This window comes from Notothenia rossii (assembly GCF_949606895.1).
Source record: "Notothenia rossii genome assembly, chromosome: 10".
In the NCBI taxonomy this organism is placed as follows: Eukaryota; Metazoa; Chordata; class Actinopteri; order Perciformes; family Nototheniidae; genus Notothenia; species Notothenia rossii.
This window is the reverse complement of record NC_136908.1, coordinates 58,865,234-58,892,536: the sequence shown is the minus strand read 5'-3', so window position 1 is coordinate 58,892,536 and position 27,303 is coordinate 58,865,234. Positions and strand designations below refer to the sequence as shown.

General features: G+C 41.4%; 1 protein-coding gene across 1 annotated transcript in view; it reads right to left on the bottom strand.

Moving 5' to 3' along the window:
- ccdc146 (coiled-coil domain containing 146) overlaps positions 1-27,303 on the bottom strand; it is a 42,689-nt gene that overhangs the window by 11,997 nt on the left and 3,389 nt on the right. Inside the window, exons 4-17 of the mRNA XM_079655689.1 lie at positions 26,895-26,916; positions 26,685-26,767; positions 26,443-26,536; positions 26,106-26,179; positions 23,883-24,110; positions 22,596-22,685; positions 22,078-22,174; positions 21,011-21,103; positions 20,316-20,483; positions 19,405-19,493; positions 12,658-12,822; positions 12,402-12,477; positions 10,423-10,571; positions 10,100-10,328 (exon numbers count right to left, since the gene is read on the bottom strand). Coding sequence (XP_079511815.1) covers positions 10,100-10,328; positions 10,423-10,571; positions 12,402-12,477; positions 12,658-12,822; positions 19,405-19,493; positions 20,316-20,483; positions 21,011-21,103; positions 22,078-22,174; positions 22,596-22,685; positions 23,883-24,110; positions 26,106-26,179; positions 26,443-26,536; positions 26,685-26,767; positions 26,895-26,916 — 1,657 coding nt within the window. The remainder of the gene's footprint in view (positions 1-10,099; positions 10,329-10,422; positions 10,572-12,401; positions 12,478-12,657; positions 12,823-19,404; positions 19,494-20,315; positions 20,484-21,010; positions 21,104-22,077; positions 22,175-22,595; positions 22,686-23,882; positions 24,111-26,105; positions 26,180-26,442; positions 26,537-26,684; positions 26,768-26,894; positions 26,917-27,303) is intronic.

Sequence of the window (27,303 nt, the reverse complement as noted above, 5' to 3'; positions counted from 1 at the left end):
AGTTCAGAGTTTAAACAAGAAGTGGATTTACACAAGGTGGCGTTAATGAATTGTCCAGGTTAGGAGCACATGTTGGGGCGGTTTTGGCGCAGTGGGTAGAGCGTTGGTGAACTCCAGTTCGAATCCCGCCTCGGCCGCCACTGCGTCAGGCCGTTGTGTCCTTGGGCAAGACACTTCACCCGCATTTGCTTCTGTGGGTAATGTCCACAGTAATGACTCTTACATGTCTAATATGTGTATTTGTAAAGCGCTTTGACCACCTGTAAAAGCGCTCTAATACAAAACGTAATGCATTATTATTATTATTATTATTATTATTATTATGTTTGCTTTTATTCATATAACACATAAATGCAGCAATAATGCCGTATCTCTCGCGATGTGACAAAAATACAAAAGAGAAACGTAATGTGTATTCTTCATCCGGTACCTTTAAGTCAGATTTCGTGAAACTTGCCTGCAGTTTTCTGTAATCAGACAAACTGAGCCGATAGCCATTACCTCATAGCATAGGTAATAATATTCATCCAACCAATGAAATGCAGTCAAGCAAATCGATGAGCCTCTCAACATGGAGATGGCTGAACCAGGAGGCTAAGAGCTAACAATGCTAACACCTGTAGGAAACACTGTTTGAGCGTAGAGCGGCACACACTGGGATTACATGCATGTAAAAAACACATATACTCTTGGATTAAAGTACACAGAGGGGGGGTGAGTTAATGATCTGCTCTGGCATACAGAACTCCAGTATCTTATTAAAGCAAATGGTTATTAGCTGTGCATACACTATTTAAAGATACGTAGAGATGTGAAATTCAAAGAAACTGCTTAAGTACATTTGAATAAAGATGATATGAACTCACATCTGCTTCACCTGCTCAGATGGATGGTTCTAGTACTTAAAATAGATTACAGAGACAAAGACAAATAAGGAGGCAAGTGGCCTCCTCACCTGTGCAGGGTGTGCATATGGAAATGAGCAATTCAAGCAGATACAGTCCCTCAGCAGGGACGTTAAAGCAATGGGAATAAAGGAAGTCTATATATAAAAAATGTACTGTATAAAGCCGAGATGATCAAGGAGCCGTGACATGGCAGAAAATAGAAAGAAGGAAAACAAATCGGATGAGTGAAGGGAGACAGGAGAAAATAGGAAATATGGAGACAAGAGAGGAGAGGGACAGGAAGAGGAGGAGAAACAGGGGGTAGAAAAATGTTGGACACAGGGGTCTGACCTGCAGTGACCCAGCTTATGAAACATTAGCTTCCCTCCACTCAACCATAAGGTGTGTGCACGTACACGCACCTGCGCATGTTCACGTGCCTGCATCTAACGCGAGAGATTATCTGCGGAGCATCCGAAGACAGCGTGGAACAAAGGGATGATTCCCATTTCCCCTTCCCTCCCTGGAAGAGATGAATGAATTCTCCGCACAGCGAGTCTGATTCAAACAGACCGCAGTGTGCAGCGCTCCGTCAATGTCACGTGACTCAGGTTTTCATTTATTAGTATGACTGCCATGTGATTAAGGGAGGTGTTGGAAAGGCTGCGGATGCTCTCGCGGGGAAACAAGAGTTGAGAAAAGGGAGACGCTGATCCTGATAGAATGAAAAGCAGAGACGTACACGGACAGACTGATAAAAGGCTGACAGATGGAGGAAGATAAAGTGAAGTCCAGAGTGAGGAGATGAGGAAGAGATAGAGAGTGAGAGGTGCGAGACAGAATCAGACAGGAGATGGATGGAAACTGAAATGGTGTCTGACTGCTACGGCCGCAGCATAGCAACAACATTTGGGGCTCATGTTGTGACCCGTGGCGTATATTTAAAACGCCAAACCAGATAGAGTTTACAACAACCACATGATTTTATTGAACACTAATTTAAAATAGGACAAGTCTGGAGGACAGGCAGCAAAGAACAGAAAGATGGAGGAAGCCTGGGCCGGCCACACCATGGGCTGTAGGATGCAGAACTCTCCCCCCCCCCCTAAACTAAAACAAAACTCAACTCAGAAAGAAAGCCAAAATAATACACAGGATAAAATACTTTCTAACACAGTATGCAGCAGAGTGTCCAAAACTTCGCCTCCTGCCTTCCTTGCAGTGATTAGGTGAGATCGGGGACACCTGAGCAGAGGCGTAGCCAAGAGCAGATCATGTTGACCTGAGCTGGTGCACAACTGGCCAATTAGGAGCAGTTTCTACACAGAACATAACTTTTAAAGAGACATATTCTGCTCATTTTCAGGTTTATTTGAGTATTTACTGTCTCTACTGGGACATGTCTCCATGCTTTAATGTTCAAAAAGCGCTTTATTTGTTCTCATACTGCCTGTGCCTCTTTTCACCCTCTGTCTGAAACCAGAGCCAAATCTGCTCTGATTGGTCAACCATTCAATCAATCAAAGTTTCTTTATATTGCCAAATATCAAAAATGTACATTTGTCTCAGGGGGCTTTACAGTGTATACAGAGCAGGAATACGACACCCTCTGTCCTTAGACCTTGTGATTGGTCAAGCGCTTAGACATGACCCGCCCCCTTAGCCAATCAATTACAATGTGTTCGAGCGCTCGCCAAGAAAGCGCAATGTCACTGTGTTATGGATGTAAATGAGTTCAATGGAGGCGTTTCAGGCAGGGGGGGAATCTGTGGGAGGGAGCTTTGGGATTTTTGCTTTTCCAGACCATTTACATGCACAGAAACCTAAATAACACACCTAAGGAAAAGCATAATAGGGCCCCTTTAATACATGACAATCTTTTTTTTTGTATAGACGTCTGAAACCAGTGTGTGCCCAAGTCCTCTCTCACGAGTCTGACTGATCTGAGTTATGTCCTCGTACGTAACCACCCTAAACCACTTAAACACTTGATGATGAATGGCACCCAGCGCACATCTGTCACTCTCCCCTCTCCGCTCCTCCATCAATCTCTTCACTGTGTCGTGTCCTCCCTCTTAACATTTTTATCCCCGTCTGCTCGAACGCGTTGATGTTTGTCTTTCTCTTTGCATTGATCTGTCTCTGTGTCAGCGTCTCTGTTCATGCCTGCCTGCCTGCCTCTCTGTTTTCTTCATCTGTCTGTCACAAACAATCGCTGCTTTCTTGGCTCATGAACGCTGTAAAGCATTGTACGTGTGACAGTGGAATACAATTTGCCTTCCACATAATAGATGGCACACTGCAAAGTGTAGTAATAATAAATAATGACCCTATTTAAAATCCCAAAACGAGGTTACAAAGTTCCTTTCAATTAAAGGCAATAAAGGACAAAGGGTCGTCGTAGAAAGGTCAGCAAAGTAAACTAGGAGTGACATCATAATCATAATAAGGTTATAAGGTTAATAAGCAGAACATGAGAGCAGGGAAGCTGAACTAAAGCTTTTATAAGCTGGAAAATGAGGAGTAAATTATGGAAATATACATTTGAACCTGGCTTCTACATTAATATTTGACAGCAGGTCATATTAATACTCAGTAATATTGCTCTGAAGTGTCTGTTTCTTTGAGCGAGAGCACGACCGAAAGCGGGGATTACAGGGGTTAGTGATGTTAGAAAACATTGCGAGCAACACATGTTTCAAAACATAAAATCAATAAGCAATGCAAGCACAATGTCAGATAAGGCCACTGGGGTAAAAAACGTATTAAGGGGTATAAAAATATATAGGAAGAAGAGATTTTGGAGGATAACACTGAGTGTAGGCCTGAATTCCTCAAGCGAATCACCCCACAGCCTTGAAAACCTTTGACAGCTCAAAGCCCTCTCTATCACTCTTTACGTCTGTAAAGGACCTCAGGCTAAATCTAGGCTCATACAAGACATTAAAAGGATTTCTGCGAATTACCTTTAAAGTGTTCAGACTGTACTTGAACCTTCAAAAAGTCATGCACTGGGATTCCTTCTACCCGCGTAATCCTGAGCCCGGACAGGTTAAAGAGTGCCAAAGTCCACATAAGGTGGATAAACTAAAACTTAAAAGGGGACCTATTATGCAAGATGCACCTTTTGATGTATTTTATACATAAAGATGTGTCCCCGGTGTGTCGGGGAACTCACGCAGCGTCAGAAAATAAAACCCTCTCTCTTTTCCTCTGTACCCAAATATTTAAAAAACGGGGGTACAACGAGCGGATACAGATTTGCTGCCGATATGATGTCAAATCGGCGGCGGGACCACAGCGCTATCAGGAACAATGCCTGACGTGTTTTGGACGTAATCTCGTCTTTGTTTACATTAGCAAGCCTCGCTAACACTCAGAGCTAACCTGTACTGGAGAGCACATGTGTTTAAAAAGCAGGAAATAAAAAACGAACTCACCTTGTGATAAACCCGCAAGAGAAAAAGCATTTGAGCTCCATACTGTTTCAGAAATAATCTTTGATGTGGTTTAGAACAGGATGGCGTTTCATTACAGCAGAATTTAACTTTATCTCCGGTAGAATTCTGATCAGGCATAAGCTCCGCCTCCTCCTTTTTTCTTTTTTTTTTAAAGCTAAGGACCCAAAATCCGTGTTTCTCTAACAAGGCTGGAATAGAGGGGTATGAGGGATGTCTAAAATGCATGATTTGTTTGTATTCTGAGCAAAAAAAATGTTTTTATATATTTTTATATATCTGAGACCCATAATATATGCCTTAAAATAGCATGATAGGTGCACTTTAAAAAGTACAACTTGTTGAGCTGGGAAAACATGAATAAAAGTGTGAATGCTTGCCTTGTGTACAACAATATACATGGCTTACCTCACCTCACAGTAATAACAACAAGAGGTGCAGTAAGAGGAGATTGCATTCTCTATTAAAGCTGCATTAGAATGGGACTCCATCCAAACAATCAATTGCATTATACTGGGAGGCGTGTGGTGCAGTGGGATGTGCGTTGGTGTTGGGATCAGGGGGTCACAGGTTCAAACCCCACTGCAGTCAGCATGTCGTTGTGTCCCTGAGACACTTCACCCCAGATTGCTCCTGTGGGGATTGCCCACAGTATTGAGTATTTTTGTTGCATGTTTCTACTAATTGTATTTATTTGAGATTATTTATTTATTTTTTGCAATATCTGTCCAATATGGCGGCCAATAAATATGCATTGGTCAAAAACGCTGCAAATTAAAAAAACGCTGCAAAAAGGTCAAAACACATGGAACCAGGGACACTAAAAAGTGATGCTTGTTGACCTTGTCACACGTTTGCACATGTCGGGCACCGTAATCCAGGCAGGTAAACAAAAGCCTTTTGCTAAAGCCATTTCGAAAGTAATTTTAATCCAACCTTCAATTTTGTAATTATCAATTTCTTCAAGTAGTTTGCTAGAGAGGTGCTGGACATCACATACACGCACATTAGAACTAACTTGTAAGATATCAATACAAACTCTTAGGATACTTGAATATTTTTGTAATTGCGAATCATTTGGAGCTACTACCCCAACAGTGAAAATGAGCAGCAAAGGTATAAAAAACAAGTTAGTAGCCAGTACAATGAAATCTGCAAATGGGAATATTCAGCAGAGCTTACAACGAAAACAATTGACACCATTTTGACTACGTTTGGCATCCACACCTACCACCTGGTCTAAAGTCCTGCCTGAGTTAGAAAGCTGGACATTCATATTCATGGGTAAAAATTAGGCTGCAGTCTGAAGAGTCAAGTCCTCGTGTTATCAGCCTTACTCTCTACCCGAAGTGAAGCCTCTCACATACAACACACTTCCACTTGCACACATCTATCGAGACTCAATTCACCGCGGGTTTCCCCATGGTAATAACTCCCAGACATATTGGGGAAAAATGTAACAGCAGGAAGACAAACAATATGAGTCACCACCACAGGGACAGTGCAGTATGTCATCAGCCCCTCCCGGTTATAAATCCTACTCCCTTACTGACTGTGTGTATATTCCACAAATACATCTGCCTGTATGCTGGCAATATTATGAGCGCATGTGACTTAACAGACTGGTCATTACAGGAACAATATTCAGATGTGGCTGCATGGAGATTATCACAACTTCACACACATTGCGCTGATGTCTGCGTGAGCATCGATGCACTTGTGTGCGTGCTTGAGGTGCGGACGTGCCAGCGACTCATAAACAAGTAGTAAATCCAACATCAAACCCCGTTTACTTTCCCGCAATTAAAATTCCATAGAGCAAATAAGAGCCTCAGACTATATTGAACTTCAATAGTCTCACAGATGGCCCGATCTATCTTTGTCAACATTTCCCATCAAAGGGAGGGAGTCGGGGGGTCCGTCTGGAATGAGCAGATAAACCGGTCACAGATGAATACAAATACACAATATATATATAACAGAATCGACAGTGAGGCTGTAGCATGGAAATTAAACTCGCATAGAGAGTGAATTCACCGGGAGAAGGAATTGAGCTGGCAAACTTCCCGCAACAGGAGAGACCCAAGTGATTAACTTTCTGTACACAGAGGCTGTACGAGGGGAGCAGTGATTTAGGAGATGATTTGCTATTTACACAAGTGGAGGGAGATATGAGGACAGAGTGGACGGATGAATGAACAGACTAATTAGAGATGCAACTTTTAAATGTTAAAAAAGTTGGAGAAGTTTCACGAGTATCCGAATGAGACCCACAGCTATGCTAGCAGCGGCAGACAATGCTAACGTGCTAATGATTAGCAGGTTTACAATGGTATTATCTAACGCTGAGTCTTTTGACAACTCAAATACGTTTTACAGTATGAGGGAGGGTAGACAAACAAGGACATGCAAAAAAGTAAGTATAGTAAAATAAAAAAATAAAAAATGCACTAACACTTGCCTTTTTCGAGTGAATACGCCCATTTTTATTGATTGACTAAGGCAAAAAAGAGAAAAAAGAAGGTGTACTCATAACGATCAAAGTGTTGGACACTGGACACTTACCCTCAAGGAAGAAAGCAGCAAACTTGTGAACATGGTGGCCGAGGAAGTCGCAGAAGTTTACCGGAATACAAATTCTAAGTGAGCGAACAAGAAGGCAGATTTTTGGCCGGCAACAATCACCATCTGATATTGGCGCGAATGCTCTGTCGAGTAGCAATTTGCCACTGAAAGGAACAAGCTTTTTAAATGCGGCGATGATCATTTTTGGTAAGCAGTACCCTGTCAAAATGAACACAGTAGGCAAGTAATTACACAGTGTTTATGTTCTACATGGAAGTGTGCAAACGGAATAATCCAACATTGGAACACAGCAATATTTTGGCAATTTGAGCTAGCATTTGCTTTTTTAGCATAAAACTCATTGTACAGCTGAGCTTATGGGAAGTCATTAGTTAAGTATATCACTATGAACCAAAGTATTGGACAAATACAGTTAGGGATTAGAAATGTTATAATTTCAATGTATCCTAAGGGGGACGTAGCAAAAGTTCCAATATCAATACAATTCAATATTTGTGGAGATATTCCAGTCAAAACTAAAAGGAAACGTCACGATGGCGATAGAGAAGAAGTCAGGGTATCAATAGGAGTTATTCTCTTGGGATTACGAATTCCTTTGCAAAGTATAATTGTAATCTATCAAATGGCTGTTAAGAAATGAAGAAAATTAAGGAGTGTCTAACTAACAGGCATTCCTTGTCAAACACAAACAATAGGACAAAAGGTAGGAATGTTCTGTGTCTACAGCCAAATGAAAGGTCAGTCAGATAAGAAAATATGGAAAAAGGCAAATCAGGTCTGAGGGGCTTTTTAATTAAATATAATAAAAAACATCAAGAATGCCTCTAGGGAACAATGAAAGGCAAGATGGTTAAACAAAGTTAAGAAAGGAAAGAGTAAAGAAACCGAGTATAAGAGAAACTATACAAAATAAGAGTAAAAGCAAAAAGGATGGCGCCGACAAGTCCTGTTGTTGCGAGCGATAAACAGCAGAAGGAGTAAACAGATGGAGAAAAGGGAAAAGGGGAATTTTTCGAAAAAAGCAGCACATGGTGAATTCAGTTCCAACACTGCATTCATCCAAAAGAGCACAAGGCTCAGATGAGAGAAATGTGGTCCAGCAGCAGCAAGTCAAAATCAGTCACTGTGATCCAGAGCAGCTACACACCCAATCCACAGGGAAACTCAGTGTGTGTGTGTGGCGTTCATGGACCCTCTCAGATCCAGCTCCTTCCCCCAACTGTCACTCTCTGAGTATGGCAAAGTGAATATGTTTGTGTTTTTATATCATTTATTCATGTGTGTCTCGGTTTGTCTCTGAGAATCTAGCGCAGTGTTTGGTTTGGTTTGTCCCTCTTGGTTTAGATATTCATTTTCTTTTCCGCTTGTCTGTCTGAAGAGTATGTTTGTGCAGGAGTACCGTCACTGTCAAACTTTTGAACACAGTCATTCCACCTCAACAAAACAAAGGGTGGATCGGTTTTAAAAACGAGGCGATAACATCTCTACTTTTGGTGGGTGTTCAAAGAAACCGTAGTAATGGTGTAAGAACAATGTTGTTTTAAAAAAACCTCTGCCTTATAGATAAGAGTAACAAATGCGTCACTTCCGGGGCCAAAAATACGGCTCCGCCCACTTTTGGGGGTAAACAGCACTGTCATTTGAATGGCGGTCAATACAAATGAAGTTTCCCAATCCGATCAGAAATGTTTGGATCTTCAAAGAGCCCGATTCCAATGGACAGTCAGGCAAACAATTACATTAAGCCATTGGAAATCGATGATCGGGCTCGATATATGGTTAAATATAGCAGTAGGCGATCGATGTCCACTTTACGGCCCCGCCCACTTTTGGGGAAACCAACGCTGTCATTTGAACGGCGATCAAGCCTGAAGCCACCGAGCTCTTCTTTTACTGTCCTTTTTTCTTAGAGGAAGTACAGAAACACCGAACTCTGGATTTGTTTTAATGTTTGACGTGCAATAAATGACACAGCAGCTTTTTGGCATGATACAACTATTATTTTCCGCCTCGCTCATGAGAGTAACAGCTGGCGAAATTACGGCCTCGCCTACTGATTTTAATTTAACCATATATCGACACCGATCCTCGATTTCCAATGATTTAATGTCATTGTTTGCCTGTCTGGCCATCGCAACCGGGCTCTTTGAAGATCCAAAAATCCACAGTTTAAAAAATATTCTGATCGGATTGGCAAAAACTTCAGAATTTGTATTGACCGCCATTCAAATGACAGCGTTGGTTTCCCCCAAAAGTGGGCGGGGCCTTAATTTTCACCCGGGAAGTGACGTAGGTGTTAGTCTCATCTATATAGTGGAAAAGTGAGGGACAGTATGTGCTAGTTACAGTATAATTCTGTGGCGTCTAGAAACTGGAATATGGTAAAAAATAAAAAAAGCTAAGAAAAATGGTTTAGGGCGAAATTGAAAATGTATAGAAATGTTTATTTCAAGATGTATAGCACATTTTTGACAAATCGGGCTTGTTCCCATCTACTACGGTTCAGTCAGGCAACTCTTGTGTTTATTTGATATGTTTATAAGAAGCAGCATATAGTTTGAGTTTGGCGTCTAGGCGCGGGCCTCATCACTCCACAAATATACATAGAACATTGAGTGATGATCAACGCGGATGGAAATGGGCGCAACGTGACATTAATGCCAATTGATTCCATTAGTATTAACAGTACAGTGCACCTCAGCTGTGACAAAAGTAACCATACAGCGAGGTTTCTTTTAAAGCACATATCAGTTAAAAAAAATACAAGAGTAATTACATATCTTCTTTGCCAGGAATGAGACGAGACACAAACAAAGGAGAAGTGGGTGTCATCATCACTGTTGAATGATTTCTATGCATTACCACATATTTCCAGCCACAACGTCTTCAAGTAATTATAGTGAAAAACTGAACCAGTGATTTTAATTAAATGTATTATGTCAACAGATTTCACATGAGGTTAGTTGAAAGCAATACCTCATACAGTGATGTGAAATCTGTTGACACAATACATTTAATTAAAGTCAATGTTTACATTTTTTTAGTATGGTTTGCAGCAAGTGTAGTGTAGATGCCTATTTTTTATGTGCTATCAGTGTGGAACAACAGATTGGGAACACATTGTTAAGAAATCATTTTGAATGTGGCTGTGAATCTGTCTCTTCCTACCTCTATCTGCAGCATGGTGATGTCCTCCTCCGACTTTTTCCTGAGGGGCAGTTCCTTCTTCTTCAGGTCGATCTGTCTCTCCTCTTCATTAATCTCCAGCTGTAAATCCTTCGTCTCCTTCTCCAGGGTCTCCAGTGTCATGTAGCCCTTAGTTATGGCCGCCTCCTGGATGTTCACCTTTTCATAGGAGCTGAATAACACCTCTTCGTGCTCCAGGAGCTGAACGCCACTGTCGGACACACACACACATCAAGACACATGATTTGACATTTGTAGTTTAGATCCACCTGGCAGCTAATATCGGTGTAAAGTGGTGAACATACAGCGAGTTGCGGCGCTGTATGGCTGTTTCATGATTCCTGTTTGTTTCCAGAAGTGCGTGCTCCTGGACGTTGATCATTTCTGTGAGTTTCATCAACTCCAGTTTGTCGTCCTCATACTCCTGAGTGATCTGACGGTGTTTCCAGGCAACCTAAAAGATAATACAAATGGTGTGATATGTTTTTTGACCCCATGAGACGCAGGGAACATTCACTCTGATTGTTGGAACTTGCACGGCGCACATATGAGCAGTGGCTCAGTCAGTAGGGGCTTGGACTGGGAGCTGTAGGGTTGCCGGTTCAAGTCCCCGACCGGACCTAAAATATGGAGTGTGGACTGCTACTTGGAGAGGTTCCAGTTCACCTCCTGCCCTGCCGTGGTGCCCTTGAGCAAGGCACGGGACACCCCCCTAACCCCCCCTCACTCCCATTGCTCCCCGGGCGCTGTACAATAGCTGCCCACTGCTCCCAGTATAGACTCCTGGTACTAGGATGGGTTAAAAGTAGAGAACACATTTCACTGTGTGTGCTGTGTGCTCTGCATGTGAGACCATTAAAGAGGGGTTCATCCCTCCCAATTCTAATTCTACCGGAGTTTAAATGGAATGATTTCATTTGATAATGCTGAACTACAGAAGCATATTAGTTCCTTACGTACAGCCCCATCCATTATAAATCCTTCTTTGTGTATAACTACTTACTAAAGGACGATATTATCCATCATGCTCAATGTCTTTTATCCCAAGCTTGAAGCAGCGTAGCCTAGAATTCAGTCTAATCATTGAAATAAGCTTTATTTGTATAGTTAACATTAAAATGTGGTGTAAATACTTGTCTTGAGCATCCTTTTTTAATGCTAAATTGATTCTTAAAAATACTTATTTTTTGATATCCTTATATATTTCTTTTTTTATATACTTTTGCAATTTATTTTTTTAGGTTATTTATGCTCGCACCTCCAGATACCAAAGCTAATTCCTTGTACAGTATGTGTAAACTTACCTGGCAATAAACTTGATTCTGATTCAATGTATCTGTTATCCGAACCCTTTTTCATCCTAAATATTAGTTTATAACAATATAGGCTACGTTTTCACATTATAACTGAAAAAATCCCAATAAAACAAGACAATTAATATTCAGATAGTGCTTAAAGTTTCTTGTTTACCGTGACAAGTTGATCTACAAATCCTTTTTAGTTTTCTCTGGTGCAGCCGAAATATGCTGCTATAAAATTAGCTTAAAGGTGAGGTAGGTAATTTTGGAGAAACCAGCTCGAGTGCGCTAGAGTTTGAAAATACACAACCGGAAAAAATCTGCCACTTCCTTCAGACTTCCTCACAGAGCCCCTCCTCCAACACACACGAACGCGCACTTGACCAATGAGGGCACGAGATAAGTTTGTGCACAGATGGAAGGCTGACAGGCAGGTAGGCCATCCAGTTATTTTAGCCGGGCCAGCTCAGATGATTGGTCGTGCTTTTTACAGTACCACGGCTTCCACAGGTGACATTTTTTTATGTATTTATTGTCAAAGCATTTAATATATCCATCGCTATCGGGATGTTAAGAGCATTCCATGGAATATAACAACAAGTGTTTCTGAAGTGATTTACCTTCCCCACCTTCAAAACAACAGAGAATAAACGTAGACAGCTCTTATGTTCACAAACCGTTATATACTGAACTGTGAGTGACTTTCTGTTTTCAGTTTTATGAAACACACAATGAAAAATACTCGGGGAAACTGGATGTGGCTTTCCCGCCTTAAAAAGGGCTCTTGAACTTTGTTTATGACAGCTATCGAGTTGAGCTCACTGTGAAAAACTCAACCCTGTTCCCCTAAATCATTTTAAACAACAGCGTTTATGTGTGTTAGTGTTTGTATGTGTGTGTGTGTGTGTGTGTGTGTGTGTGTGTGTGTGTGTGTGTGTGTGTGTGTGTGTGTGTGTGTGTGTGTGTGTGTGTGTGTGTGTGTGAACCTTGGAGATGTCATTGTTCAGTTTGTCCCTTATTTTGGAGCTGTTGGAGAGCCTCATACGAGCCTTAGTGAGTGATCTGGGATGAACAAACAAAAAGGTATATCATAAAAGTAATAACAATTATTGGGATTCCAGATATATCATAAAATCAACCTTTTAGTCATTACAGACGAAGCATTTGTCACACAGCTATTACAGTATTTGATTATGGGATGTCTATGCCTTCTATTCTGCATTAGTCCCCCTCTTTCCTCACCGGTTCTTGAGGATGACAATGGATCGTTGGATCTCCGTTTCATTTCCCAGCACTTTAATCTGCTCCATCAGCTCCGTGATGGTCTGAGAGGCGATCTGCTTCAGCTTCACATACTTATTCTTCTCCTCTGTAATCATGTTGCACAGCTTACAGTACTGTAGGACTCTAAAGGAGAAAACACAGATTAGAAAAACGAGCCCGTCCTAGAACACCTGGCGCCTATTTTGACTCATTGTATAGTTATTTGTTCCTTTTGAACATGAACTCAGCCGGTGATAGCTGTAAAACACATTGACCAGTAGCAACATGTTTTCACCTTGTGAGTTTGTAATAGAGTGTCTTAATCTTAAAGGTCACCTATTATGCAAAATCCACTTTTTCCCGTTTTTTATAAGAGATTCTGAAAGTTTCATGAACAAATATTTGCTCACTTTTTGTCCTGATCCATTTCTCTAAAAACGATTTTGGCCACTTTATGATGTCATAACGATTTTTTGGCTTGTGTGACCATTAGCCAATCACCAACCAAGGTAACCCCCCCCCCCTCCACCTTATCACCTGAATCTCCTCCTAGAGCACCGTTGTGTTCTTTCTAACCAAATATCTCTCAGAGGGGCGTGGGGAGGGGCTCCTTATTTTCATCTAAAGTAACAGACAGAGAATCAGCACTTTGGAAACAGGGCTGAAACAGAGGGGATTATGGGTAATGCTGCAATGATATGTTGGGTGTTTGGAGCCAAACACTTCAGAGACATGTTTTTTTTATATATCTGAGACCTGTAATATATTGATAAAAAAAAGTATAATAGGGGACCTTTAATATCCAATGACTGTTTTTCAAAAGCTGACTCTAGGTCCCCTTTAAATAAAGTTTGGCAGCAACAAAATGTTAAAAATCTTGATAAAAGAAAGTAAACATGGTGAACACTTATTTGTTTGTTCATCACAAATAATTAGTGGATCAAAAAGATGTTTCATGCAGTGTGATTTTTTCAATCAACCGCTCATGGAAGAAATGTCAGCAGTGATTGCTAAATACGCTAACGTTTTGTCTATTACAATTCCAGAGAGAGGATAAACACCACCATCATCATCCTGCCCTGTTTTTGCTCCGCTAGATGCTCGGGGCGGATCCACGTCAGACTGCTGGGGAGCTAATTGAATGTAGAGACAGTCTGCTGTTGTGCTGGGTGCTGCCAGATGCATTAGACTGTGTCTGAACACTGAAGTATGACCAATTAGGAAGTTAGGGTTCTTTACCCAGACAACATGTGCAGATGTCTGAATTAATTGCGATTCCAGCTCAGATCAGAGGAGCCAAGCAAATAACCAGGGATACAATTACCACCCCACTATAGTGTACATGGGAAAATGCAGGGATTAAGCTTCTTTTAAAGTGCACCTATCATGCTATTTTTAGGCATTAGCATAGGTCTCAGATATATAAACATTAGGGCTGTCAGTCGATTAAAATAGTTAATCGCGATTAATCGCACATTTTGTATCTGTTCTAAATGTTCCTTAGAGGGATATTTTTCAAGTTTTTAATACTCTTATCAACATATGAGTGGACAAATATGCTTTATGCAAATGTTTGTTTATTATCATTTGATCAATGACCAATATTCTCCTGAATATTAAACACAACAACCTCTGAACATTAAAAAGATCCGCCTCAATTCAACCTGGAACCTCTCTCATACAATAATACAATACAAAGTGTGAGTGTGTGTGTGTGTGTGTGTGTGTGTGTGTGTGTGTGTGTGTGTGTGTGTGTGTGTGTGTGTGTGTGTGCGTGTGCAGGACCGCCCCTGGCCAACTCGGGGCCCCAAGCGACATTGCAGTCAGCATGTCGTTGTGTCCCTGAGACACTTCACCCCAAATTGCTCCTGTGGGGTTCGCCCACAGAATTGAATATCTAAGTCGCTTTGGATAAAAGTGTCTAATAAGTAACATGTAATGTAATTAAAATATAATTAATGCAAATAAACTACTTCTACTAATAATCATAATCAATTCAATAATATAAATGCTATATTATTTTATTATGACAAAACATCCTTATAACATGCTCAAAAACAGATATTTCTTAAATCTGTATTCAAATGTAGTTCCCTCTGTCAGCAATGTATCAACAACGACACACACATTTCTACCAGTGTTTCTCTGTGTTGTGGTTGACATGATGATGACTGCAGGAGTTAAGGGGAGAGGCTGAGCATCACCATGAAATGTGCACATTTACATAAAAATGAATAAAAGGGGAAAAAATGCTCCATGTTTTTTAGGCTGTAAACTTTGACCGTTATGTCAGCCAACTAGACAGACAGTTTATCACTCGTCCTCCTGTACATTAGCAGATAAAAGGCATAACATACTTGAATGAATGGTAAATAAAGAATGCTGGAAATAACTGCATCCCCATTAGCCTATATGCTATGCAGAGACTGCCTTCTTCTTGTCGTGAATTGCAGCTGATGTTTTAATATGGCAATTGGCAATTTGAGTTATACAACATTCGCAAGTTGTACATTTGACACATACAATAACCCACCTTCGAGTGATGCTCTAGTTCAGTGGTACTCAACCTTGTCCTAATCAGGAGCCACATTGACGAAAAAATATTTTTGCAAGAGCCACAATCCAAAAACGCTCCTTTCCTCCCTGAAACCTTTATGCATTTGAGAATATGAATAATAGTAATATGTTACTTAAGAATGAAAAGCATAATGTACAGTGCAATAACTGTGATTTCTTATTTTCACTGCAACCACAAAACACACAAAACAACAGATAACAGACAGCATGTTTACTGATAATCACAGTCCATATAACAGCAGATTATACACAGCAGGGGTTGTCAGAAGAGTAATGTTGACCTTACTTCACACTCAATGTGATTTCTGACACTCTTTCTGCCGCACAAGTGATTTGAAGTCGGGCTCTGCGCTGGAAACGGTGATCCGGAGGGCCTCTGTTGTGTGCTGCAGACTCAATCTGTTTCGGTTGCGACATTTTATTTTTGTGAGCGCAGAGAATGCTGCTTCACACCGGTATGTGGACGGAAACATTGAGATGATGCGTCTTGCCAGTCTGGAGATATTTGGTAGATGCCCCACCAGTTTCCAAAAGTCCACGACATCTGTAATCCGAAATTGACGCTGAAGTTCATCTGAGCTCTTTAACTCCACGAACTCCATTTGAAGCTGCACAAGTCCGAGCTGGTCGCTTATTTGCTTCATTTCATTGACTTCAATCAGGAATGGGTTTTTCACAAGTAGAAAAATATTGCTATGGTCCTTGAAGTCGTGGAATCTGGATGTGTAGTTTTGCTTGAGCTCAGTTAGCACCTCACATAATTGAGATTGACAGGTCAGGAGAGCGTCTGCATGCCTCGCCATCACTTTCTGCACGGTGGGGAAGAAACGGTAATCAGAACCACGGACACTTTGGTCGAGTACATCCAGTTTGTCAGAAAATACTTTGACAGCCGTGTAGAGCTCATACACGGTCTTGTTTCTTCCCTGCATCTTGAGATTAAGTTCGTTCAAGTGCTGCGTAATGTCACACAGGAACGCAACAGACAGCACCCACTCTTTATCATCCAAAAAGGAAAATCGGGAAGTCTCCCCTTGGGCGACAATGAAGGCTTTCAGGGGTTCAATCAAGTCCATTAAATGTGCAAGCATACGTCCTTTAGACAGCCATCTGATCTCGGTGTGTAACACCAAATCTCCATAGTGAGTGTCAAACTCCTCACACAGCAGTTTAAAATTTAAGTGGTTTCTTGCACGGGCCCTGATATAATTAACCACTTCGATTACATTTGCCATCACTTCATTCAGACATTTGAACTTAGCAAACAAGGCTTGTTGATGCACAATACAATGGTATGAGAAAATACCCTCAGCAGCAACCCCGCCGTTTTTAAGCGTCTCTTTCAGCAAGGCCACGGCTCCGTTCCTCTTACCAAGCATCGCCGGTGCGCCATCTGTCGTGAATGCTGTGATTTTTTCTGGGCCAATGTTAAACTTCTGTAATGTTTCCAGCACAGCGTTTTTTATTTCAATGCCCGTTGTTCCATTTTTCAGTGAAACCATGTCAAGCAGTTCCTCTGTAATGTCAAGCTTACTGTTGACCGCCCGGATAAAGATTAGTAATTGTGGCGTGTCATTGACATCCAAGCTTTCGTCCATTGCAAGGCTGACAAACTCAGCGGATGACAGTTTGTCCTTAAGAGTATGTGCAATGTTCTCTGAAATGTCTGATGCCCTCCTAGCTACAGTAGAATCCGACAGTTGCATTTTTTTGGCCTCTCGTTCCAGGTCTTTTTTCTCAGGAAACAACGTTGAGCAAGCCAGCAGTATGCAGTCCTTCACCATTTCTCCATCAGTATATGGCTTCATCTTTTTCATCAGTTCATGTGTGATTTTGTAGGATGCCTCTGTCGCTCTTTCACTCGTATTAGTGTGGAAAAAGTTTTTTTGAGCAGTTCGGTTCTGTTTGAGTCTAGCCAGCTTTTCCGCCCTCAGCTCTCCACCTTTCGGAAAGTCGGTACTAAACTTCGGGTGTTTTGTGTCGTGATGGCGCTGCAAATTGGACCTTTTAAATTGTGAAATGATGTTGTCACAAAGCAGGCAGGTGCATTTTCCCGAACCGGTGGAGACGAAGAAAAACTCCAGTTCCCAGTCCTCTTTAAATGTTCGATATTCCTCTTCATATTTCCGTTTAGTCGTAGCCATTTTTGCATAGTGCTGTATAGTTTTCCCAGTGTGACGTAGCAATTATCTCGCGCGAAACAATCAGAGCGCGAAACCTGACATAATATTTGATTGGCTATTCAGAGGGGGAGGGGCGACGACTGATGTGTGACTTGTGAGTGATAATGAAATGTTGATGAATTCTTCTGACTTTGTTTTTCGTTTTTCAAAGAATTTTTTTTTTTTTTTTTTTTTTTAAGTGGGACTTAAAAGAGCCGCATGCGGCTCGCGAGCCGCGGGTTGAGTATCGCTGCTCTAGTTACTTCATGATTTGTTTTTTTTCCCTCTTGCTTGCGCCGGACTGAAACTGTCTTTTCACCAACATCTCTTCACCTGCACTAGTGGCCGTATCAAAGCCGTGATTGGTCAGATGTCGATTCATTGCAACGGTGTCGGGTTATAGACGTGCTCCCCTTGTCACCTCTCACTCTCGCGTGTCAGCGGGGGGTGCGCAGAAAACTGCGCACAGCAGCTGAGGCCCCCTGCGCAAGGCGGGGCCCCATGCAGCCTGCGTGATTGGCCTGTAGGGAGGGGCGGCCCTGTGTGTGTGTGTGTGTGTGTGTGTGTGTGTGTGTGTGTGTGTGTGTGTGTGTGTGTGTGTGTGTGTGTGTGTGTGTGTGTGTGTGTGTGTGTGTGTGTGTGTGTGTGTGTGTGTGTGTGTGGAGAGACACTGTGATGGATCGTTGGAGCTATGTGCAACTCAAGGCATATGCTCGAACGGGAGCTGCCTGGACGCTGCAATCATGTTGAGTGTGCTGACTTTTCCCACAATGTCCCAGTGTCTGTCTGCCTGCATAAAGTCAAGTGCTCGGCGCAGTTGTCGGCGAAATGTCACTCCTCTGTTTTCATTTAAACAGCTCCTTATATCCGTTAGCGCAGCTAGCTAGCACCAGATGCTAACAACAACAATACACGTAAGGTGTTCCTGTTCTCTCTCTCTCGCTCGCTCGCGCCACACATACACACACCCTCCAGGTCCTCCCGATGGCCAGTCGGTGCCTGCCGGTGAGCGTGGAAGTGTGGTCTGCCACAAGCGGGCGGCAGGAGCGGGGCTGTCAGCATCAGCTTGTAGATGTTTTAAACTCGATGCGCTCTGAAACTACGGGGTGGCCGAGGACAAAAAATACACATGCGTTAACGCATTATTGTTAACGCGTTATTAATGCGTTAACTTGACAACCCTAATAAAAATGTATAAAAAACGTGTTTTGCTCAAAATACCAAAAAGATCACCCATTCTAGCCATGCCTCATATCCCTCTATTTCACTTCCTGTTTCAAAAGTGTTGATTTTGGGTATAAAGGTTTAAAAAAATAAAATAATAATTAATATAAGAAAAAAAGGAGGGGTCTGAGCTCATGCGGGAGATGCTACTGGCAGATTCTGCCGTGATGAAACGCCATATCATGGATTATCAAGGATTATTTCTGAAACACTATGGAGCCCAAAGGCTTTCTCTCTTGCCGGTTATACCACAAGGTGAGTTCCTTTTTACTTCCTGCTTCTTTACACACATGCTCTCCAGTACAGGTTAGCTCTGAGTGTTAGCGATCCTAATGTAATTATAATATGATTATAATCAGGAGAAATATGAAGGGTGTATTTCAAGTTATGCAAACAGGTCATTGGGATTTTTGCTTATCAACTAAGATATGTTAGAAAATGTTTCCAACTTGAATTGACTGAATTTATTTGAAAAGTGTTCTTATTAACACATGAATGCTACTGTGTAATATATTTACATTTATATTTAAGAATATAAGACAAGCACAAGTTTCATTTGTGGGCCATATTCCATTATACTTTTTGAATTTGCTGACAGCCGATTCAAAATAGTGGGCGGGCCGCATTTGGCCCCGGGTCATATTTGGGACACTCCTGTTTTAATAATACCTTTTAAAAGCTTCTCTGTAACCCCAATCCTCTTTATCTCATCATACACGTTTATTGAAAAGCTGGCTGACAAGGAAAAAGAAGGTAAAACAACCTGCGCTGTAGCGTAGCATTCAGCTTCTTGTGGTCCATGATGATCTGGTCTTTTTCTCGCAGCTCCGCCCGGATGTGCTGGTTCAGCTGCTGCTGATAGAATTACAGCGCTATAACTACAGTATCAACACTTCTGTGTGGGTGTGGATATGTGCGTGTGCGCTCAGAAACAAAACCCTTCAAATCAGATTGGTGGTTGTGCACTTTTCAATGTTCTGACAGTGTGAGTAAATGAAGAGAGAGAGAGAGAGAGAGAGAGAGAGAGAGAGAGAGATTTCCTAGTTTCCTAAAAACATTTATTTTGGAGCTTGTGGTGAGACACCTAAATAAGCTTTAGTCACATGGGGCATTGTATATGGAATGCAGCAACTTCTGATTGAAATAGACATAAAAATAAGATGAAGCCTAAAAAGAGGCCCGCCGCCCTATTATGCTTTTGGGGGGTCTTCTATAGGTTTGTGTGCATGTAAATGGTCTGCAAAGCTTAAAATCCCAAAGTTCCCTCTATAGTGTATTAGAAAAGCAGCAACTTTATGATTTCAGTAGACATGAAAAATGGGATGAAGCCAACATTAAAATAAAATGTAGATGTCCCCTTTTAGTTCAACTATAATGTGCTCTTCTCTACATCTTCTTCAAATACTTTTTAGAAGATCTCATTGTGATGACAGTAATATTTTTCAGGGCAGTAAGGCCATTAGCACTCTTTGAAATTAGGTTTTTGTCAGTTTTAGTTTCTCTAAAAACCTGCATTTTGTTCCTCTTTGATGTGTGTGTGTGTGTGTGTGTGTGTGTGTGTGTGTGTGTGTGTGTGTGTGTGTGTGTGTGTGTGTGTGTGTGTGTGTGTGTGTGTGTGTGTGTGTGTGTGTGTGTGTGTGTGTGTGTGTGTGTGTGTGTGTGCTTGCATTGCACCTCAGCCCGAAGCAGATCTCGGTGCTTCTGGCCCCTCTCCTCCACTTTGATCTGCGTCAGACAGCTGAGGTTTTGGAGTTCTTGTCGGAGGCGGTTTGACTCCCGCAGCAGATCCTGAATCAGCCCAGACTGCTGTGTTTTCTGGCTCTCCTCCTCAGCTACTGATAGCTAGTTAGTGAACACATTTTGTGGCGTTTTCAGGTAAAAAAAAAATATCACAAGTCGACGGCAATTAAGGGTCACCGAGACAGTATAGGACAAACTACGAGGAAGATGGATAGAGAAATTCAGACCATTCCCCAAAGGTATTGTTAAACTATGTGACAAAGGATGAAATAAAAATGCTATGTCTCATCACTTTGCTTTCTGAATTTGAAAATAAGGACAAAAAAAGACAAGATATAAAAAAATTAAAATATTAAAAGGGTGTTTACTTCAAATGGTTGTCAATTAAGAACTAAAACATATATTTAAAAATATATATATATTTATAAATATATAATATATATAAATATATTATAAAATTATTAAAATATTATGATATATATTTAAAACAAATATATATGAAAAAAAACGATTTAAATAATATATAATATAAAATAATAGCCGAAAATATAAAGATTAGTAATAGGGCTGCTTCAGTTAGTTGAATTGCAAGCTTGTTATGATAAAGTGACCACGCATGTTGCTCCCACCTGTCGCCCAAAGCCGGCTTTGAGAGCATCGACCTCTCCCTGAAGCGCCATCCGCTGCTGAATCCTGGCCTCTTGGTTAGGAACAGCATCTAACTACAAGTCAAAATGTAAAGTCGGAATAAAAAGTCTGGTAAAATGTTCATTATGGAAAAAAATCTGCTGTGTGTCAGCGCTGAATCTCAAGAGCTGTATACACGTATCATCATTTAGTTCCCTGGTTGTACTTCATGAGTTGACATACTGTACAGAGGAATAAAAGACCATCCCGTACAAACTTGAAATCAAATTCAGTCAGTGCATATTGAATCAAACATTAAACATTGATTACACAATAATGAATACTATATATCAGAGTTTCTCCGAGGCCTCTCTGATAGCCGTTGGATCCAGTGACACTGGAACTATTTTTCCCAGAAACTAATGAAAAATGAAAGTCTCCGGGCTCGTCTCTGCTGGGTTTTCAGGCCTCCTGTTGAGCGGTATGAGCTGCACTGCTCCATATTTAAAAAATGTTAGCCCATGCAGGAATAAGAAGGCTAAATCAGAGTTCGTCCTATTTGAAACAAGTGTGACACATCCTCGTCTAAACGGCCTTCACAGCAAAATGAATGAATTATTGGAATTGAATGAATCTTGTTGCTTTGTTTTTAATATGTCCTCAATGCATGAATTCCCCGATGTGCCATTGTGATTTCCGTTCATATTGCTGTACGTCGGTGACTCGTGCTGACGCATTTCCCATGACTCTTTAAAATATGTGAACATCAGTGAAATGACAGGAAGCTCAAGTATAAAAACGAGCTTCTGTTGTAACACAGATTACGATTTAATGTGCCAATAACTGTCAATGTGACATTTATTATCAGAATTTTCCGAAATGTGTAAATTAGCCCTTTTCCAAACCAAAGTATTTCAACATTGTGAGGTTTGCTTGTAAATTCCAAATATGTATAAGCTCCAATAAGGTTGTGAATGTGAAAAAAAACGTCTTAACTTCTTTGAAAAAATAACTTTTAGCTTCTAAAATGTGCCAAAATCCAATTAAAGGAACACAATCTGCTGGTCACCTGAGATTTGACATCATTGTAGATGGATTGCGTGTGCTCTAGCTGCTCATTGGCCAGAGCCAAAGCCTGCTCCATCCTCTTGAGGGCTTGTGTCTGCCTGCAGAGAAACAAAATCACCTATTAAATATGTATCCGTGTGAAATAAGGCTTTGACTCCTACACAAAACTCAGAATTAGCCTCATTATATATGCATTCCTGTCAAATATTCTGGAGTTCGTGCTAGAATGCAGTTGGAACAAAAGCTCTGATCTAATCAAATATGTCAAATGTCTTGAATGGTTGTCAAACGTAAACACTGGCACTTCACAGAGTAGTACAGCAACACTCTCACACCAACATTTCCCTTTTGGGCCTGAGAGTGCCTTTATTGGTGATACAGTGTTTAATCAGGGAGATAGAGAGAGGACTACATTGCCTGAAACTTTCCCCGTGTACTTGGCAGCAGATACTGCATGTGGGCCGCCAGCTCTAATCACCGATGCCCCAATGGAGCTCATTTTTCCACATCAATCCGTACCTATTTTTCTCCTTGAGCTGCACAGATTGGCTCTCATACAGGTGCTTCCTGTCGCACATGATGTTCTGCAGCTTCATTTCCAGGATACCTCTGGTGGGGAGAATAACAATAAGCATGAGAAACACACAGCAGAGACCTCTCCTGTCGCTCTGAGGCTGTGGTCCAAAAATCTTTGTTGCTGAGGACAATTTGTACTGAATGAAATTAGACATAAATATTTATGGGAAAGTCTTAAAGGGGACCTATTGTGTAAAATGCACTTTTTGATGTCTTTTACACATAAATATGTGTCCCCGGTGTGTCAGGGAACTCACCAAGTGTCAGAAAATAAAACCCTCTCTCTTTTCCTTCGTACTAGGGATGGGATTACTTTTTTGGGAGGGGTGCCTAAGTTGATTTTTTAAATACTATATAGAAGTTCCACGATGTTTTATTTTTATAATCACCTTCAGTAGGTGACACTTGATCTTTCTTGAAGAGAAAAAATAAAATTATGCCGTCCCAGAATTCCTTGCAGCAGAAACATTTAAGCACACATCATTCAACAAATCTCTTTGTTTCCCTTTTGTGAGTAGCTAATATTCCAACCTTGGTAATGAAGAAATACGTTTTTTGTATGAAACCTCATGGTGAGAGAACACACGGGGAAGTATCGAGGATGCTCTTATAGTAGTCCATCTTTGGAACATTGACATTTCATCGCAGCAAATCCATTTTCAATAAGTTCTGCAGTCGCTTCATAGCCTTGTGTCATTTCAGGTACTGCGGATAGTAAATATTAGATGGAATTGTTGTTATTTAGGGCCTATCTGGTCTTTCAACTAATCAAAGTGCTTATACACAACATACACATTCATACACTGATGCCAAACTGCTCACCTGGATTTCATTCTAATTCCCATTCAAAGGCGTTGCTGATATTATGAAACTAAAATAAACTGCATCCCAAAGAAGTCTATTTTCCTGTATTCCTGAGAAATTGAAGGGTATTTGTTCATCATCAAAAGGAAAGCCATAGCTAATTGGGGCAATTCAGTGTCTTTCCCATGAACACTGGACAAACTGTCGATCTTCCATTAGTGAACAACTTATTCTACCTCTTGAGCCAAAACCACTCTTTTCAGTTCTCTTATGTCCATGAGTACTTCTTCATGTCTTCTCATGACTGTGTGACGTCTTTAATTGAGGTCAATGAAAAGTGGTTAGGATCAGACTTTCAATGTTCTACTATTTGACCTCAGCTTGAAGCTCTTGCCATAGTGTCTTTTATTCGACTGTGGTGCGTACCTGTTCCCCGTGCACTCCGCCTCCTCCTCCCTGCTGACCTCCTGCTCCTTCAGCAGCTGTCTGCTCTCCCTCTGACTGCCCTCCACTTTGGCCGTGACGCCCTCCAGCTCCTCGTTCACCTCCTTCTTCTTCCACCTCAGCACAAGGTTACGCTCTTCCACCTCCTTCACATGCTGCTCCATTTCCAAAATCTCAACATTTAGGGTTTCCATCTTCTTCATTGCTGATCTAACATGTTCAAAGGAGGTGATAGAACATTTGAAACAAAGTACAAGTGTAAGTATGAGACAAAGACAAGAGTTATTTTTGCACTGCCAGACTGCATATCTAATGAAACACCAGAGTGTGTGCATACATCTTTTACACACACCCTCCAGTACCCCTAAGCTTTGTGAATTTCAAATTACAAATCTCAGCTCGCATGGCAGTTCTACTGCATCACTTGCAAGGCAAATATTAATGTGAAATAAACATAAAAGAGACTGCTGTGCCAGTGGATCCATTCTCTGGTGATGAAGGAGCTTTTGACTGCAGCTGCACTTGAAAACTAAAATTAATGATGTCTGGAGCATATGATTTTTTTTTCATTTTATCAAATGACTTCTGAAATTATTGAGAATAATTTCACTGTCGGTGCACATTTTTCAGTTTGTCATTTGGAGTTAAGTGTGGCTAGAAAGATATATTACAAAACGAATGCTTCTTGCAGGATAGTTAATGAAGAAATGTATAATTAGCAGTAGTTTTTTTAGATGATTTGTTTTCTTGTTCCACTAAAGTGGCCAATAGGTGCAAACCCGCTATAACGGCCCAAAACATTTCCATTAGGGGAATATAATCCTCAAATGTCAACAAGTGCTTTGGTCCCAGGTGTGTGCATCACTTTTTACTGTCCCCGTTTCCATTGTGTTTTGAGCATTTTGAAGCTTTCTTTATTTGCAGTGATTATTATTATTACTATTATTATTATTACATGTAATTTGTTAGACGCTTTTGGCGCATTTCCACTGCAGCGGGTAGCCCCGTTTAAGCCTCCTTAATCGCCCTCAAGCGGCCAGGCCAGTTTTTGGTGGCCTTTCCATACAGCGTAGCACCGGCTAGCGGGTACTTTTTCCCTCTTTTCCGGCCCCATAAAATCGTGGTTCTCTCAGGCCAGGGCCAGGGCTGAACTAGTGACATCAACGCTCTCGAGTGCTGATTGGTCAGAGAGAATTGTCACAAGATCGCGCGCGGGATCATCCCTAGCGTCGCATATATATCTAGAAGCAAGCTTGCAGCATTTTTATACACAGCATTTCTGTAAACGGAGGAGCTACAAAAATGGCAACGTCAAAGAAAAGCACACCGTGGTCGACCGAGAAGATGACGACGTTCCTACATCTCATTGGCCGAAAAAAAGCAGATCGCCCCGCCTACACTGCGTTGCTACCCCAGGTCCTAAACTGTAATGGAAATGCGCCACGACCTCGGACGGCCAGCGAGGCAGCCCGAGGCCCGAGCGAGGACGCTTAAACGGGGCTACCCCGCTGCAGTGGAAATGTGCCATTTTATCCAAAGTGACTTACATACATTCAGTGCTGTGGGAATTCCCCACAGGAGCAGTTTGAGGTGAGGTGTCTTGCCCAGGGACACAACGACATGCTGACTGCAGTGGGACTCGAACTTGCTACAGTACCCTCTGATTCGAAGTCCAGCACACTAACCACTTAGCCACAGCCTCCCTGATTAGTTTATACACCACTTGTAGAAATTGTGTACATGTGTGGTCAAGTTGGTGAAGATTTGCCTTCATTTGCATGTGTTTTGGCACATTTGTGTTTTTAAGATTGCATCGTTTTTGAAAATGCAGCACGTTTCTCCTAATGGAAATGTTTTGGGCCGCATTTGCACCTGTCGGCCACCGTACCTATAGGCCAAATCAATCAATCACAAGTTTACACTGAGTAAAAAAACCTTTCTATTCGGAAAACTACAGTATGATAACTCGGGTTCGTGCTGTTCAATCCAGCTCCTTAGTGTATAGGAGATGAAGGGAAGGAGATGGATTATAGAAGGGTTTAAACCAACTGGCAGGAAGCGACTTAATTTTCAAAAGATGTTTCTGCTGTCTCTTCTTCTCAGTGTATTCTCACTGAAGCACCCTTACTGGCTCATTTTTATTCCTTATGTTTGAAACCTCATCCGTCCTTCTCTTCCCAATGAGGAATATTAAGAAGTACTTACTCCTTTTTAGATTGTTTCCGTTCAATCTCCTTTAAAACCTGCTCAGGGATGCTGATGAGCCGCGCTCTCTCAGCCTTGTCAGACACACACAGAGAAAGAAATGTTGTTATGTTATTGGGTGTGCTGTAAGCTGACACACACACACACACACACACACACACACACACACACACACACACACACACACACACACACACACACACACACACACACACACACACACACACACACACACACACACACACACACACACACACACACACACACACACACACACACACACACACACACACACACACACACACACACACACACACACACACACACACACACACACCTCTTTGAGCTCTATGATCTCGGTCTTGTCTTCCAGCTCTTTCTGTTCTCTTAATATCTGCGTTTCGTGGATTTCCACATCTTCAGTCAGACTCCTTTGCATTAAGTGAGGGCACGCACACACAAAAAAAAGAACGCTTGTTATCTGAAGAATTTTGATAAGCAGCACTGTGTCTCATTAAAAAAAGGGCTTTAAGTGAGTAGAACTGAGAAGATATAAAGAAGACAACATGGTTTGAATACCTGACTTCCAGTCGTCTCTCGGAAACCTCCTTCCTCAGATCCTCATGTTTTTCCTGCAGGACCTTTGTTCTGCTCTCCAGCTCCTGGAGGACCAGCCAGCAGTACGAATATTAATGTAACATCACATATGACAAATATCTGGCTTATGATGACAATTTAATTGAGCTCAGGCTACAGGCTTGTTCTCATTTCTTAGCGTCTGATCATAACTCTCAGAGTCGGTTCCAACAGCCTTTGCGTCGCACGTGGATTTTGTTTTTTATAATGTCAAAATGAAAAATATATTTCTTCAGCTGTTTCCATGGGTAAGTAAATGTGCAGTGCTATAACGTATTTAAGTTTGCTACCTTAGAAGGGGCCCTATTATTCTTAGGAGTTTTCCCTTCCTTGTAGTGTATTATAAAGGTTGTTGTGTTAATGGTCTGCAAAGGCTAAAATTCCTGTGTTATCTCCAGAGGGAGTTTCGTGCCTGAAACGACTCCATTGGACTCTTTTGTTTATTTCCGTAACATAATGTAATCATTATGTAACTTCTAATGAGCTCCAACACATTGTATGTGATAGGCTAAGGGGCGGGACATCTCTAAGCGGTTGACCAATCACAACAGAGCCGGCTAGC